We start from the raw sequence: 13,359 nt of genomic DNA, 5'->3' as shown, positions 1-13,359 counted from the left end.
AAGCCAAGTTTTCTGCGTTACATCTTTCACGACGCTGAATATTTTCACTCTAAACCCAGATGATTTTCACTTTTCAGTCTTCAATACAAGTACCAATTGCTTCGTTTTTCATTTAAATGAAATGTATGTAAACTATCTACATAATTTCCAAGTGAACTTACTATTATTCTTTCCTTGCATATAACTTTCTTCAGCAAGTGGCCACTAAAAAACCTATACAGGAAATGAAAAACCTGTCAAACGGAAATGATCATAGAATTCTTGAGGTTTCATAAATTTTGACCAAGACCATATCTCATATTCTCATTATATAGAAGTGAAAGAAAGAATAATTCATCATAAGCATTCATACAATAGTGTCACAATTTTAAAAATAAAAAGCCACTGCTTCCTTGCTTGTGCAGTGTAAGAAGATTAAGGTGAAGGAGCCATTTCAGGAATTGAAGAACTATAGGTAAAAGGCTTACAAGGAATGAAAGTGTAAGACCACATTCGAGGACAGAACATTGGATGGGCAAAGAAATTTGCACATTCCACTATCGATCTCTGAAATGGAAGACCAGGAATGCAATTGTTCCTTACATCAAGCACTCTTCTCTCAATCAAAATCCTACATAGGGGGCCAACATGTATAAAATAATTGTCAGACAATGATAAATTCACCAATTTTCCAAGTTCGCAGAGCACCTCAGGTACCGTTCCAAACAGAAGGTTACCAGCAAGGTTTAGCTGCTCCAAATTCTCCAAACAAGCTAATGAGAAAGGTAAAGGACCAGTCAACTGATTGTTGCCAGCATCAAAAACTACAGCCTCTTTTAGCAAACCTATCTCATAAGGAATACAACCTGTTAGCTGGTCGTTTAAGAGCAGAACCTCGGCTAAAGAAGGAAAGGCTTTGAAAATGCCTCTTGGAAGTGGACCGTTGAATTTGTTGTTGGCCAATGTGAGGTAAAGAATATGGGTGCTGCCAATGCTATCAGGCAGCTGAATCATGAAATTATTGTTGTTGATAAAGAGAGCATCAAGATTCTGAGTAAATATTTGAGCAGGGACTGACCCTGTAAAGAAGTTGAAGCGAATGTCCAAGAATGTTAGACCGCTCATGTCCACAACTGCTGCTGGAAATGGACCGGAAAATTGGTTGTTACTTATATCAAGCTCATAGAGATAACGAAGCTTGGCAATATTTGGCGAAAGAGTACCACCAAAATTGTTGGAATTCGCATGGAAGAGGGCAATATCTGGTAGCTTATCAAGAAAGCCATCTAATGTAGGGGCAGCCAGCTGAAATCCATTGAAGTCAATAGAAGCAACAGCTATTGCAGACTTATTATCAGGGGGATTATCACAGTAGAATCCTTTATAACTGCATACATCTGAACCCAGCCAAGTTTCGGTGATGCCAAGCGGATCGGAGGTGATTATAGACTTAAATTTTTGGATTACCGGGTACACTAGAGCCAGCCTTTGGTCAGCAAACTCCAAAACTTCCTTTTCCGAAGCAAGTGCTGGCAGAGTTGTTATAGGGGTTCTTGACAGTGGACAGTTGAGTTTGAATGGAAGAGTATGATGTTCATCGTTGCAGCCCTTGCTGAGGTAGCTGTCTTTGCTGCCACTGCCGATACCAATTGTAAATTCAAGAGCTTCTCTGCTGGAATCTTGAGCTGTGGTGTGGAGAATGAGACAAGCCAAGAGGATGCGGAGAGTTGAAACTACAATGATGTTGGAGATGCTGCTCATTGTTGCTATGTTACACCTATATGCTTCCTTTTTGTGATGGAAATGAAACCATATAACTAAGACGTGCGCACCTAAGGTGAAGGTTGACAATAACAAGAGAGAAGCTAGCTATAGAAAATAGGTAGAGATTGCCACACTCAGAGTCATCTGGAACTATTCTTAGGGTCTATTTTTATTTTCTATTGATCTTTTCCATCCACTTAAAGTGCATTTCTTGATAGTGACCACAAAGAAGAAATTTCTTTTCTCTGTTTTGACAAGGAAGAAGCAAAGTTGTTCAGAAGCATGCTTGTGCATGATTGACCTCATTCATCAGCATATTGAGAGGGGTAGTAAACACAAAGCAACGCTTTTCGGCCTTGTTCCCAGTAAAACTAAACTTGCATTAACCTCTAAAGAAAAGTAAGACAGCTCGGAACTCAAAAGAAAATTTACCCGGAAGAACAAGATTAATTACAACAATAGACAGTTTATTTATAGTGAGTACATAATCTTAAATCTCATGAAATCGTTAATCTTGGTCCTGTTGCATATTGAATTCCAGACCCCCCGGAACAATGATAGAAAGTATCTTATCTTGGCCATATGGTCTTACAAATATTCAAGTTGCTTAGCCGGATAGTGGATTCCAATGGAAAACTTGTCTTGACAGCTGCCGCATTATTGTCTCCCAGCTAGCATCATAATTCAGCGATCTTTTTTTACGGAATGCTTGGTGGGAGATAATACTGAGAAAAGAAAAAGGCAATGGTGGACTGACTCCTCTCTTCTCCCCATGTGGATGATTTTCTTTTTCTGTCCTAGCAACTAAATGCGAACTCCTTTTTATTTTTATTTTTGGGTATGATTTTAACCTAGTTATTAAACTAGCTAGTAGTTGAAAGAAATGCTTTTCTATCCTTTCAACAATTTCATATCTCTTCACCTTTTTTATCCTTCTAATTGAAAAACCATAATTTCATTTCATGTCTCATGTTCCTCTCTACACTCGTCTATCCAAAAAATTTTAATTGGACGTTTGACAAGAAGGAAAATTGAGTTATGTTGTAGCTTTTCTAATTCATTATCACTACCATCTTATACAGAAAGGTTCTCTCATCTAACTCTTCCAACTTTGAAACTATGGAAGTTTAGTTGTGTTGAAGGAAAATTTTTTCCTTGCTTTCACTGCTTTCTAGACTAAATCATAATATCATTGGGAAATCAACAAATTGGTGGGTGTTGTTCATTGAAGTCCCTCAAAAACTGTTTACAGCATATAAGTTACTAATGATCCCACTATTGAATCATCATAGGCACTCAGTCAGAGGAGATGTCACACTATCCCAATTTAACAATGCGGGATCGAATATTGGAAGTGAATAGTTGTTTTACAAAAACAATATGAAGTGGAAGGATTGTTTCCAAAAGTGGTACATATGAGCCAATTTGATAGGACCTTGCATCCCGGTATAGCTTACTTCTCTAATTATAAATCATAAATATCTTTTAAATCACTTGTGAGTAATCAAATGATGTTATTTTTATATGTGTTTATAAACATCTGATTGTGTGTATGTTTATCTGGATCTTTAATTATGTACAGATTTTCATTGTGAAATACTCACTTTTAAATTGAATCACAATACTATTTTTATATCAAACACCTTATTCATCACACAATTAATGAACTTACAAACGAAAGACTAAAGAGTTACTTAATTTGTGAGTGAAGTTGTTGTTGCTCTAAAGTTCAATTAATTGGTACGGTTTAAGTAAATGGCCCAAGCATCTCTTGTTGGTGAAAGATTAAAAGGAAGAAAAGCGGAAAAAAGTCAGAAAGAATCAAGTTTAATATGTGCAATTTAAGGGTGAGCATCAGTCAGTTTCGGTTTCAACAGGAACCAAAACCGACAGAAACCGAACTTCCTTACGACCGACTGAGATTGACTGGTTGTAAGGGAAACCAGATCAATCGAAACCGACTTCAGTTTCGATCGGTTGGAGGGTGGGTGAGCACAATCTGTCAACCACTCAAGTTCTTCAACATTGTATATACCTTGAGGCTTGAATAAAAGGAAGATGAGTAGATGACAGCAACTACAAGAGACGACCGGCGACTGGCGAGGAGGACGACAATGACAACAAGGGGTCGACGACGGCAATTGATGAGGACCAAGGAAGAAGCCAAGAAGGTTTTCAGGGTTTCAAAGGGAAAAAAGGGGGTTGATTTGATGAGTGTATACAACAATCGAGGAAAAGAAGGAAGACAAAAGGGGTTTAAAGAGGCTAAAAATGAATTTTCACCCTTCCCTTTGATTTTTCGATCGTTTCGGGTGGAGAGACAGTGTCGTCGGTGACTGGACCATGAAGTATTAAAACCAACGATTAAACTCGACCTCTCAAATCAACACCGAATAACTAAGCCGACTATGACCGTCGACGTCGATTTCGGTCAGTTGCACGGTTGCAATCGATTGGTGCTCTCCCCTAATGTGCATTAATTATTCCAAACTTAAAGCCCATATTAACTTGATGGTCCATCGTAGTTAAGCCCACCAAAAAAAATTCCCGGTCGGCGCAAATGGCAGGAGCCGGGAATCAAATTGGCCCATTTTTTATTAAACTTTCGGCACATAAATCGGCCTACTCTCTACCAACCCTCAACCAACACTGTAATTTTCGAAGTGCCTTACAGAAAGATGACACTTACTTTATATATAACAAATATGGGGAAATAGTAACCACGAAACTTAAAAGAAATCCACTGCATTTCAACATCCATGAAACGTCAAATTTTTTAAGTTAATTACAAACATCACTTTCAACAGACAGGGGAAAGAAAAACAAAGACAATGACAGAGAAGATCAGTTTCCCTGCTATTATAATCCCCTCTAATTAACCACATTTCCAAACCATATGCTATCAATTAATATATGCTAATACAAAGTACAAACATATATATAAAGTAACAGCATTATCGTACTAATGAATCTTATTCCGAGTCCAAATAAAGCACATGCATCCCACCAAAGTGACTTTAGACAGTCCAGATTTCTTTAATGTGGCGGCTTCACAAGCGCATTATAGCTTCGTGGAGCTGGCGGAACTTCATCTTCTTGAGAAACGATTCGGGTTCTCAATGAAGCCGCAGGTAGCCTACATGGAATGATGCTGAATGTGCTCTCCCTTGCGCAGGTCCTAGGCCTTGCAAAGAACCTTCCACAGTCAGCTGCTGATCTTTGATTTGGAAGCCCCATTATGCAATTCCTATTCACGTTAAGCCTCCTTAACCTGATTAGTCTCCTGCATTGTGGGCCTACTTGGGTGAAGTAATTATTTGACAGCGTGAAATTGAATGCCCTTGGAAGCCTACATAGAACCTCTGGTATTGGCCCGTAGAATTTGTTATGAGCCATGTTAAGCAGCTGCAACCTTGCCATGCAACCGAATGACTGCGGAATGGGACCTGTTAACCGGTTGGATCCAACATCGAACACCGTCGTTCTGTTTAAGTACCCAATTTCAAAAGGCAGGCAACCGGATAACTTGTTGCCCAAGAAGAGTACCTCAGTCATGGTTTCCCAGGCTGCCCCTATGCTTCTTGGGATGGTACCCGTGAAGTTGTTGTTTGCTAGGGTGAGATAGAGTGCTGGTGTGTTGCCAAAATTGGGAGGGATTGTTCGAGAAAACACATTGTTGTTAATGAAAAGAACATCAGTGTCGAAATTGAACAAACTACGAGGGACAGGACCCAGATACTTATTGAAACGAAGATCGACAAAGGTTAAGTTTGTGGCACCAAGAACGTTGGACGGGAATCCTCCCATGAATTTGTTGTTACTCAAGTCGATTTCATAGAAATAACGTAACCCATTGAGGCCTTGGTTGATGACCCCGCTAAAATTGTTTGAATTGGCATGGAATATAGCAATGTCAGGCAAATTTGTAATGAAACGATAAAAGTTCAAGTTACCTCCAAACCGTGCGCCATTGAAATCAATACCTGCTAGTCCAGTTATGTTCCTGTCAGGCACAGTGTCACAAATGTAACCTTTGAAGAGGCAGTAATTGTTGCCAAACCAAGTGCCGGTGTAGTTTTGCGGGTCAAAGGTAATGTTTCTTTTCAGTTCCTGGGTAATGAAAAGAATCCTGGCTCTATTGGCTAGGGGTCCTGGATTGTTATTTGGTTGGCGAGGCAGGAGACGAAGTGAAGGATTGTATAGCGGAGGACGGGGACTAACATAGCGAACGGTTCTAGTAGGGCGTGGTGGCGGTGAGATTGGAGGGCATGTTGGAGGAGGGGGGTAAGTTTGGGCGATTGCAAATTGGAAGAAATATGTATTCAGGAGAAGGAAAGTGGCAAAGAGCATTTGTGGAAGCATGGTTTGCTTGCTATCTAGCCGTTCCTGGAAACAAAAGGTACCGAGGATTGTGGCGCAAAGCTAACACAGGAGGAATGAGTACTTATAATGAAGCCTTTCATGTTTCAACTTTCAGTCAAGGGTTTGGGGCTCAAATTCTAAATGCACATCGCACATTTCAGAAACATAATTTATGCCTTTTTCTTTTATCTTCAGGAAAACGACTTTAAACAGTTAGTCATTATCCTAATCCATTTAATTTTGAGTTTATGACTAATACGTTCAACCACAACATTGTAATGTAAGTAATTAAAGTTATCCTTGTCTATTTGAATTAACGCATAAGCGAGCAGAATATTTCATGTTACACTTGGGTAGCAGTAAGTTGCAGACATTTTTCATCTCTAAATCAATTTTGGGGAAATATTGTCCAAAAGTACAGTGCATGAATCAAATGGTAATAATTAAGACCCTTTTTTTCCTTTTATTTTGCCTTTAAGTTTTAAGACTTTCATTCTTCTTCGTGGATGACTCTACCTCCCACGAAGCCAAGACCATTGCTTTGATAGTACGTGGAAATAAAGTTTATGACTTTATCTAGCAATAATTGGTTGCGGGTGGTTCTCTCGGGACAAATCATAGGTAAAGGTAGAGATAACTTTGCATAAAGAAAGGTTGGAAAAGTAAATGTTGGCAACAAAACAACAAAAGAGGATACCTCAGATTGATTTATTTAGTAAATAAAGATTGAGAATAACCTTCTTCCCAAGGTTAGTGGAGCCAGGGGCATTCTATAGTTTGTAGGAAGAAGACAAAAAAAGAAGAACCCACCGACACCAAAGAGAAATTGCTCGATCAGCTATTTTAATTAATTGTCAATTTGATTGGTTTTTTCTTTTTTTCCATTCTAAAGAAATGATCCACAAAGATCAGGCCGTTAATTTTTTTATGATAAAATAGGAAAAGAAGCTGATGTATCCCACTTTTTCTAAAGTGCATGGGGACTGTTTCTTTTCGTTCTACGCATCCAAATAGGCAAAGCTATTGAATGGTTAAGGAGTTTGCAAATGGTCAGTTAAAACTTATTTACGCAAATTGTTGATGCCAAAATTTTTCAATGATCAAGCAATTCTTCAAATTCGATACCGAATGGAAACCAAATTGGATACATGGAGGAAGCATTATCTTTAGCTTAAATTCGAGTAGGAAATGTTCATCATTGGAAACAAATTCAAGAAAGCTGTGCTAAGTGAACGGGGCTGCAGTGGCTGCAGCAGTTCAAGTCTAAGTCGTCGTAGGGGAGACTAAGCCAGCCAACACATACAATGTGGGCAGTTGTCAAAAAAGGGTCCTTGCACCTGAGGAATTGTGCAGCTCCTTTGGACAACAAGAAAAGAAAAGATAATGGCATCAGCAGCAAAATCACTTTATTCCACCTTTTTCTTAATAAAAAATTAGCTGGTTAAACAACCTAATAATAAAAAACCCCAAATCAGGGGAAGAGAGAGAGAAGAAATTAAAGGGGGTGTGAAACTTTGATCGTTGCTGTTAGTAAGTGACATTTAACAATGACGAGGACCTCAGTTCACTTTTCCTTTGATTTCAACATCTTCTTTTTAGACTGTCTCCTTATTGCAATCCAAGTATCAATGCCTGGTACAGGGTTTAAATTTAGAAATTGTACTTATTTAATTAGTCATTTTACAACCTAGAATGAAGAACATTTGACAAAATATATGTCTGCAAAACTTTCACCTAATCCTTCGGACAACTAACAACCATGGTTAAGAATTTTTGGTCCGAGGCGAAACGTTAATTATGATTTTTTTTTTTTGTCTTTATCTTCACTTTAACTTTTTATTCCAGAAACTCTGATTTTTTCAGACCTTTATTTTTAGTCTTGGTCTTGGAAGCCAATTAGAATTCTTGAAGAAACGCTTGAATTGAACATAAAGTAGAAAAAATTGATCAATATACGTACGTGCAATTAAAATGGCTTTGGTCAGTTGCTTTTGTAACAGAGGAAGATCCTTGGTCCTCTTCTTACATATATTCCGATTGTTGGGCAACTCTTCAAGCATAAAACAAACAAAGCTACACCAAGAATATTGCTGAATTAATGGAAAGGATAGTGTCTCATAATGCCATTTGGGTAACTCCACCTTCCCATAATTGCCTTTTTCATATTTTATTCTTTTCCCATGGTCCTACGATTTACGAAAGCATCAGTACGTCAGATTGCTATATAAACAAACGTTGGAAAGAGAAGAGCTTTGCTAGCTAGGCTTACGTTCTATTAATTAAATTACTGTGCTTAAAATCAGCACAACATTGGATTCATGAGGCATTGATAAATGATGATAAAAGAATTTGGGGTTACTTTACTGTCAATTATAGATGAAACCATATGATTTTCTCTTCTTTTTTTTCCTAAACAAAACATAAAAAAAAAAAAAGGGGGTCTGCCATCACGAAGGTGCCAGCTCACGAAAGGTCATTGGACAAAAAAAGTTAGTATTGGGCGTTAAACTTACTATCTAACTGGGGTGGATCTTGGTCAGCAGCTGTGGGAATGGACCCAATTGAACTGGACCATATAGCTCAATCCCATAAGCCCAGACAAAGGGCAAAAGATGGAGTGGGCTCTTGGACGCGTGTAGTGGGAGCTCAAGAGTCAAGGGAACTTTGCCAGCTTCATCATGCTGGGAATTCTCATCGGTTCACTTGCCAGAATATAAAATTCCAAATCTAATTTCATTTTCATTTCGGGACATTAACTCTACCTCAATGTGATGAATATATTTTGAACTAGAAGGTTCCAACATTCACGTGACCCCAACCCCATGTACTTAGCTACAACGTCTCTTTAATCAACACATCACAACTTGACTTAGTTTGAGATTGCTATCCTTTCCTGCTAGCTTCAGGGTTAAGCAATAGACAGTTTACGTACAAGCGATTGCTTAGCAGAAATCAAAGTGCTTGGTTTGTAGCACATTACACCTTTTCTATTGTCGTGGTTTCAAAGTAAAGTTTGTCTTTGAGATTCATCGGTCCCTTCCCTTTTCCATTACTAGTCCGGAGAAAAAGCTTGATTGACCAAACTCAATCTGCTATGCTTGAGCAACAAGACATGAACAGAGCTCAAGCATACAAAATCATAACAGAGCCTGCAACAGGGATGACTTCAAATTTCTTGTGTCTTGACGGAAGGAAAGCAAGGTGAGTTTGTACGTTTCACCATAAACATAATTGAAAGAATAACAACTCAATTGCAATGACAAACTTAACCTTAGAAATAGATTTTGAACAATCTTTGTTCTTGTTAGCTTGTGACAGATAACGCAAATCCTGCACAAGCTTTTGGTGTTGGTGAATAGATATTTTCAGTCGGAAAAGAGAAAAAGCAAGGTTGACTTGAAACGGGTTAAATCGATCCTCCCAAAAGAAGAAAGTAGTGGGCTGCCATGGCCTCTTGTCAAAGTGAACATGGGCAACTTTGAAGTAATGTTTCCTTGGAGAGTTTAGAGGCGCCGTTAGTGAAGAAACCTAGATACTCACTACACAGCTATAAATGAAGAAATTCAAAAGCACATTTGTAATGTTGACTAAACTCGTCTATCAAAAGTGTAAAATTTCCAAAAGGAAGATGTGAGGTCATATTCATCCCAAGGAGTTGTTGGAACATTGAAACTTGCAGAACAGGTAATCAACTGGTACTTTTCTTTTGAAAAAAATGAAAGACTTGGAATTCAAATGTGATGAACAAGGGTGGAAAAAGATAAAAAGTAGATTACAGTTTAAGTTTGACCTAAACAGGAAAGGTCTTGGGAAACAACGAATGGTATTTCTAAATTCCTTTGATATTGAAAGGAAAAACAAACGAGTGGGGTACAACACATGAACGCGCCAGACCGGCCGGTTTGACTTACTCTTATTCTCCGATGTGAAATGGGGTTCTCTCAAAACCAAACCGCCAACACTATAGATTCTCTACCACTACCAAATCCGACCATAAATCCATGATCGCAACTTGAGTCCACGATATTCGCAGAATTGGAACTTGGAGAGAGATCCGAAGCTGACAAAAAAACAACCCACGGCCACACTTATTTTTCCTTCTTTCTTTATCACACTCCACTCAACACTTTAAAATTCGGCATCAAGGGTCAACCTTCACTCACAAGACAACATCTGTTGTTTAAAGAAATCAATAACAAAAAAAAATTCTTATCTCTTCATTGACTGCAACACCCAATTGCTTCATTTATAAAATAATGGATCAGAGCTTTTGGTTGGACATTGGAACAAATTAAAGTGAGAGCATCCTCAGCAAGATCCGCCACCATATTGTATGTGTATAATATATATATATATATATATATATATATATATAATAAAGNTAATATATATATATATATATATATATATATATATATAAAAGGGAAAAAAATTCTGGTAATTGAGTATAAGAACATTAAAAAATAGAAAGATGAAAAAGAAAAACCCCATTTCTTGCATGATTCAGCTCCACCAAATCCACAATGTCTCCTACTCTATGCCTATTTTTCTTTTCTAAACAAAGTCTGGTGCCAAAACCAAAAAAAAACAAGGAATCCTATATTGTCTTTTAAAAACAGCTAACGTAACCACTAATCAATCTTCTTGTCTTCTTGGAGACAGAGCCCTGGCTCTAAGTTGACTATCTGAACAACCCTGCAGATGGCCTAATCTTTTAAGATTTCCCTTGGAATTTTGATGACCATTTCAGGGCCGTTGGATGGTTTGGACTAAGATGACTCCAGGACCACGGCCGCCGGCGCATCCGTGATGTTGTGGCTGTGATTGTGATCTCCTTCATATGTTACAATTAGCATTCTCGGATCGTCTACAGCTCGTTCCACATGTTTCCTTGCAGGGCAGCCCCTCACGCTGCTACACTTGTAATAGCCCCTGAATTTGCCCAGTAGGGAAGGGTTAGGGAAAACTCGGGACTGAGTTAAAGTAGACTCACACGCCAAACAAACGAATCATAACTCAGTGGACAATTCAATGCATAATACAAAAAAGTCAATGACAATTAATCGCCAACCAGAAGATGACAATTGCAGTTGAAAACAATAACATTCAATGCAAACTTTGCATTATTGTTTGGAGGCTTTTGGTCAAACCGCAAACGGGTGAAACAACTAGTTAATAGCCCACGATAAGAACAAGGAAACGTAAAAAAATAAAGATTTTTGACTGATCAGAGGGTGCAAAAACCAAACAATTTTTACACACCTTGGATGAGGAGAACCCTTGATTGGTTTCTGGCCATACTTTCTCCAGGAAAAATCATCAGGAGGAATATCAGCCATCTTGTTGCTAATAGCTGGAACTCTAATCACTCTCTTCACTCTCGATTTCCTGCACAACAAAATTTCAATCAAAAGGTTTAGGCTTCAGAACCAAATCAATTAAATGCAGAAACTGTATGTACAACTGAAAAATGAAAAACCAACCTTTTCTTGGAGCAGTGGCAACGGCCAGATGCTGACCCACACTTGAGAGCAGCATCATCCATGGAATTGCACTTCCTTTTCAGAGAGGAAGACAAAGGAGGTTTACCAGAAGAAGGTACATGCGAAGGACTAGTAAATTGGAACCCAGAAGAGAAAGATGGCTGCATGCTATCAGTATCCCCTGTCAATGAAGATATAAAAGAATTCCCAGCAGACAAAGGGGGAGAAGATGTGAAATTGATAGTAGTAGGCGCTTCATTTCTCTCCAAAAGACCACTCCTTGCCACCAAAAGAGGACTGCTTTTACTCTGGTGGTGATTATGAGGCAAAGGAGGCAACCTATGACCTGGGGTTGGACAAAAAGGCTTGAAAGCAGACACCTGATCTTTGTTTACTTGAACAGAACAAGTCCCTGACTCTTGGATCTTCTGCCGAGGTTGTTGTAAATCTTGTTGCTGTTGCTTCTCTTCTTGTTGGAGAGAAGTAAGAGGAGCACGTCTAAATCGAGCATGGCCAGTTCTCGGTCTACCAAGTAAAGAAATAACCTTCTTGAAGGAATTAACAGTCTTATCTGTAACAGCTTGGATTTCCATGGCTGGCTCTGGACCTGAAGGAGAAGAAGTTTTAAACGAAGCATCCTGATTGTAGAGCTGTTGACTGTTAGACATCAACCTTATCAATTCTTCAACACCTTGAATTCCAGCAGTTGCAGCTTCTCTCAAAGCATTTTCCTCCATTTTCCCTGCAAAACTATCACCACGACCATATCCCATCATCAATTCCACAGCCATCTCTCTTCATCCAAGAGGAACAAAGCCCACACAAAATTTTGATGACCCAAAAGAAGCAGTTTATAAATATAGAGAAAGACAAGAAGAGGGAAAATAAATTGAAAAAATGATGATGAAATTTAAAAAAGAAGAAGAAAAAAGCAAAAGAAAAAAAAAACTAAAAAAGCAAAGAAAGAATGTGAAAGATGATTATGATAAAAGTAAGAAGCGAAGGATTCGAGTCAAACTGATGCCTTCGCAATGCAACGCATTGGGTCACTGACCTGTCGCTTCTGTTACATATTGCCGTCAAACTCACCACCCAATCAAGTCGTTCCACGTATTCAAAATTTATCAACACATTGACCAACTCGCTTTAAAAGTGGGTCCCCGGGCAACGGGATAAACCGGTTTGGAGACCATGTCGAAATGATGCAAAAAGGGATTAAGGTCAAAAGGTGGTGATTAGCCGTTGGATTCATGACTCAGTAAAATCGGGACTTTTTTTTTGGTTTGTGTGGGTTGGAGACAGTGGGGAAGAGTTGACCTTTAACAGCTTTTAATGCAAAAGAAAATTAAAATTTTTTTAAAGTCTTTCGTGGGACCCCCCACCCTCTTTTACCGGAAACCGGAAGCAGTGTCAAAGTCTCGTCCCACAAGTCACATGGGATTCTTTCTTCGTATCAAAGAATGGGGTCCCACAGGCCGTTTTGATTTAATAAAATAATAGTATAAGCTTTGTTTTATACCGTTTGATTGTCTCTTTTTCATCATTTGATATGATATCATCCCGTTGAATTTCTGATGACAGTCTTAAAGGGTTTAGACCCTATGCCTTTGGCTTGATGCTTACAGCTGGACGTTGAAAAACATTTTCTTTTACTAAAATTAAAAAAAACACAAACTGGAAATTAAAATTAAGAGAGTAATTATTTCAAATAATTCCACTTTCTTAAGATGGAATTAGTTGATTGATGAGGAATTATTTTTTTATTTTCCCC

General features: G+C 38.4%; 3 protein-coding genes across 3 annotated transcripts; all 3 read right to left on the bottom strand.

Moving 5' to 3' along the window:
- LOC18591146 (uncharacterized protein At4g06744) lies at positions 283–1,936 on the bottom strand. Its single transcript, XM_007017095.2, has one exon. It carries the CDS (start codon positions 1,738–1,740, stop codon positions 415–417), a length of 1,326 nt encoding a protein of 441 aa, XP_007017157.2. The 5' UTR covers positions 1,741–1,936; the 3' UTR covers positions 283–414.
- On the bottom strand, positions 4,461–6,253 carry LOC18591145 (uncharacterized protein At4g06744). The gene has a single exon (XM_007017094.2). The coding sequence runs from the start codon at positions 6,103–6,105 to the stop codon at positions 4,780–4,782; it is 1,326 nt and encodes a 441-aa protein (XP_007017156.2). The 5' UTR covers positions 6,106–6,253; the 3' UTR covers positions 4,461–4,779.
- Positions 10,572–12,544, bottom strand: LOC18591144 (probable WRKY transcription factor 7). The gene is made up of 3 exons (XM_007017093.2): positions 11,589–12,544; positions 11,368–11,493; positions 10,572–11,037 (listed from the first exon to the last, which is right to left on the bottom strand). The coding sequence occupies exons 1-3, from the start codon at positions 12,377–12,379 to the stop codon at positions 10,875–10,877; spliced, it is 1,080 nt and encodes a 359-aa protein (XP_007017155.2). The 5' UTR covers positions 12,380–12,544; the 3' UTR covers positions 10,572–10,874.

Source organism: Theobroma cacao, chromosome 8, assembly GCF_000208745.1.
Source record: "Theobroma cacao cultivar B97-61/B2 chromosome 8, Criollo_cocoa_genome_V2, whole genome shotgun sequence".
NCBI classification, from domain to species: domain Eukaryota; kingdom Viridiplantae; phylum Streptophyta; class Magnoliopsida; order Malvales; family Malvaceae; genus Theobroma; species Theobroma cacao.
Note: the sequence above shows the minus strand (reverse complement) of the source record. Positions and strands in the feature narration are given on the sequence as shown.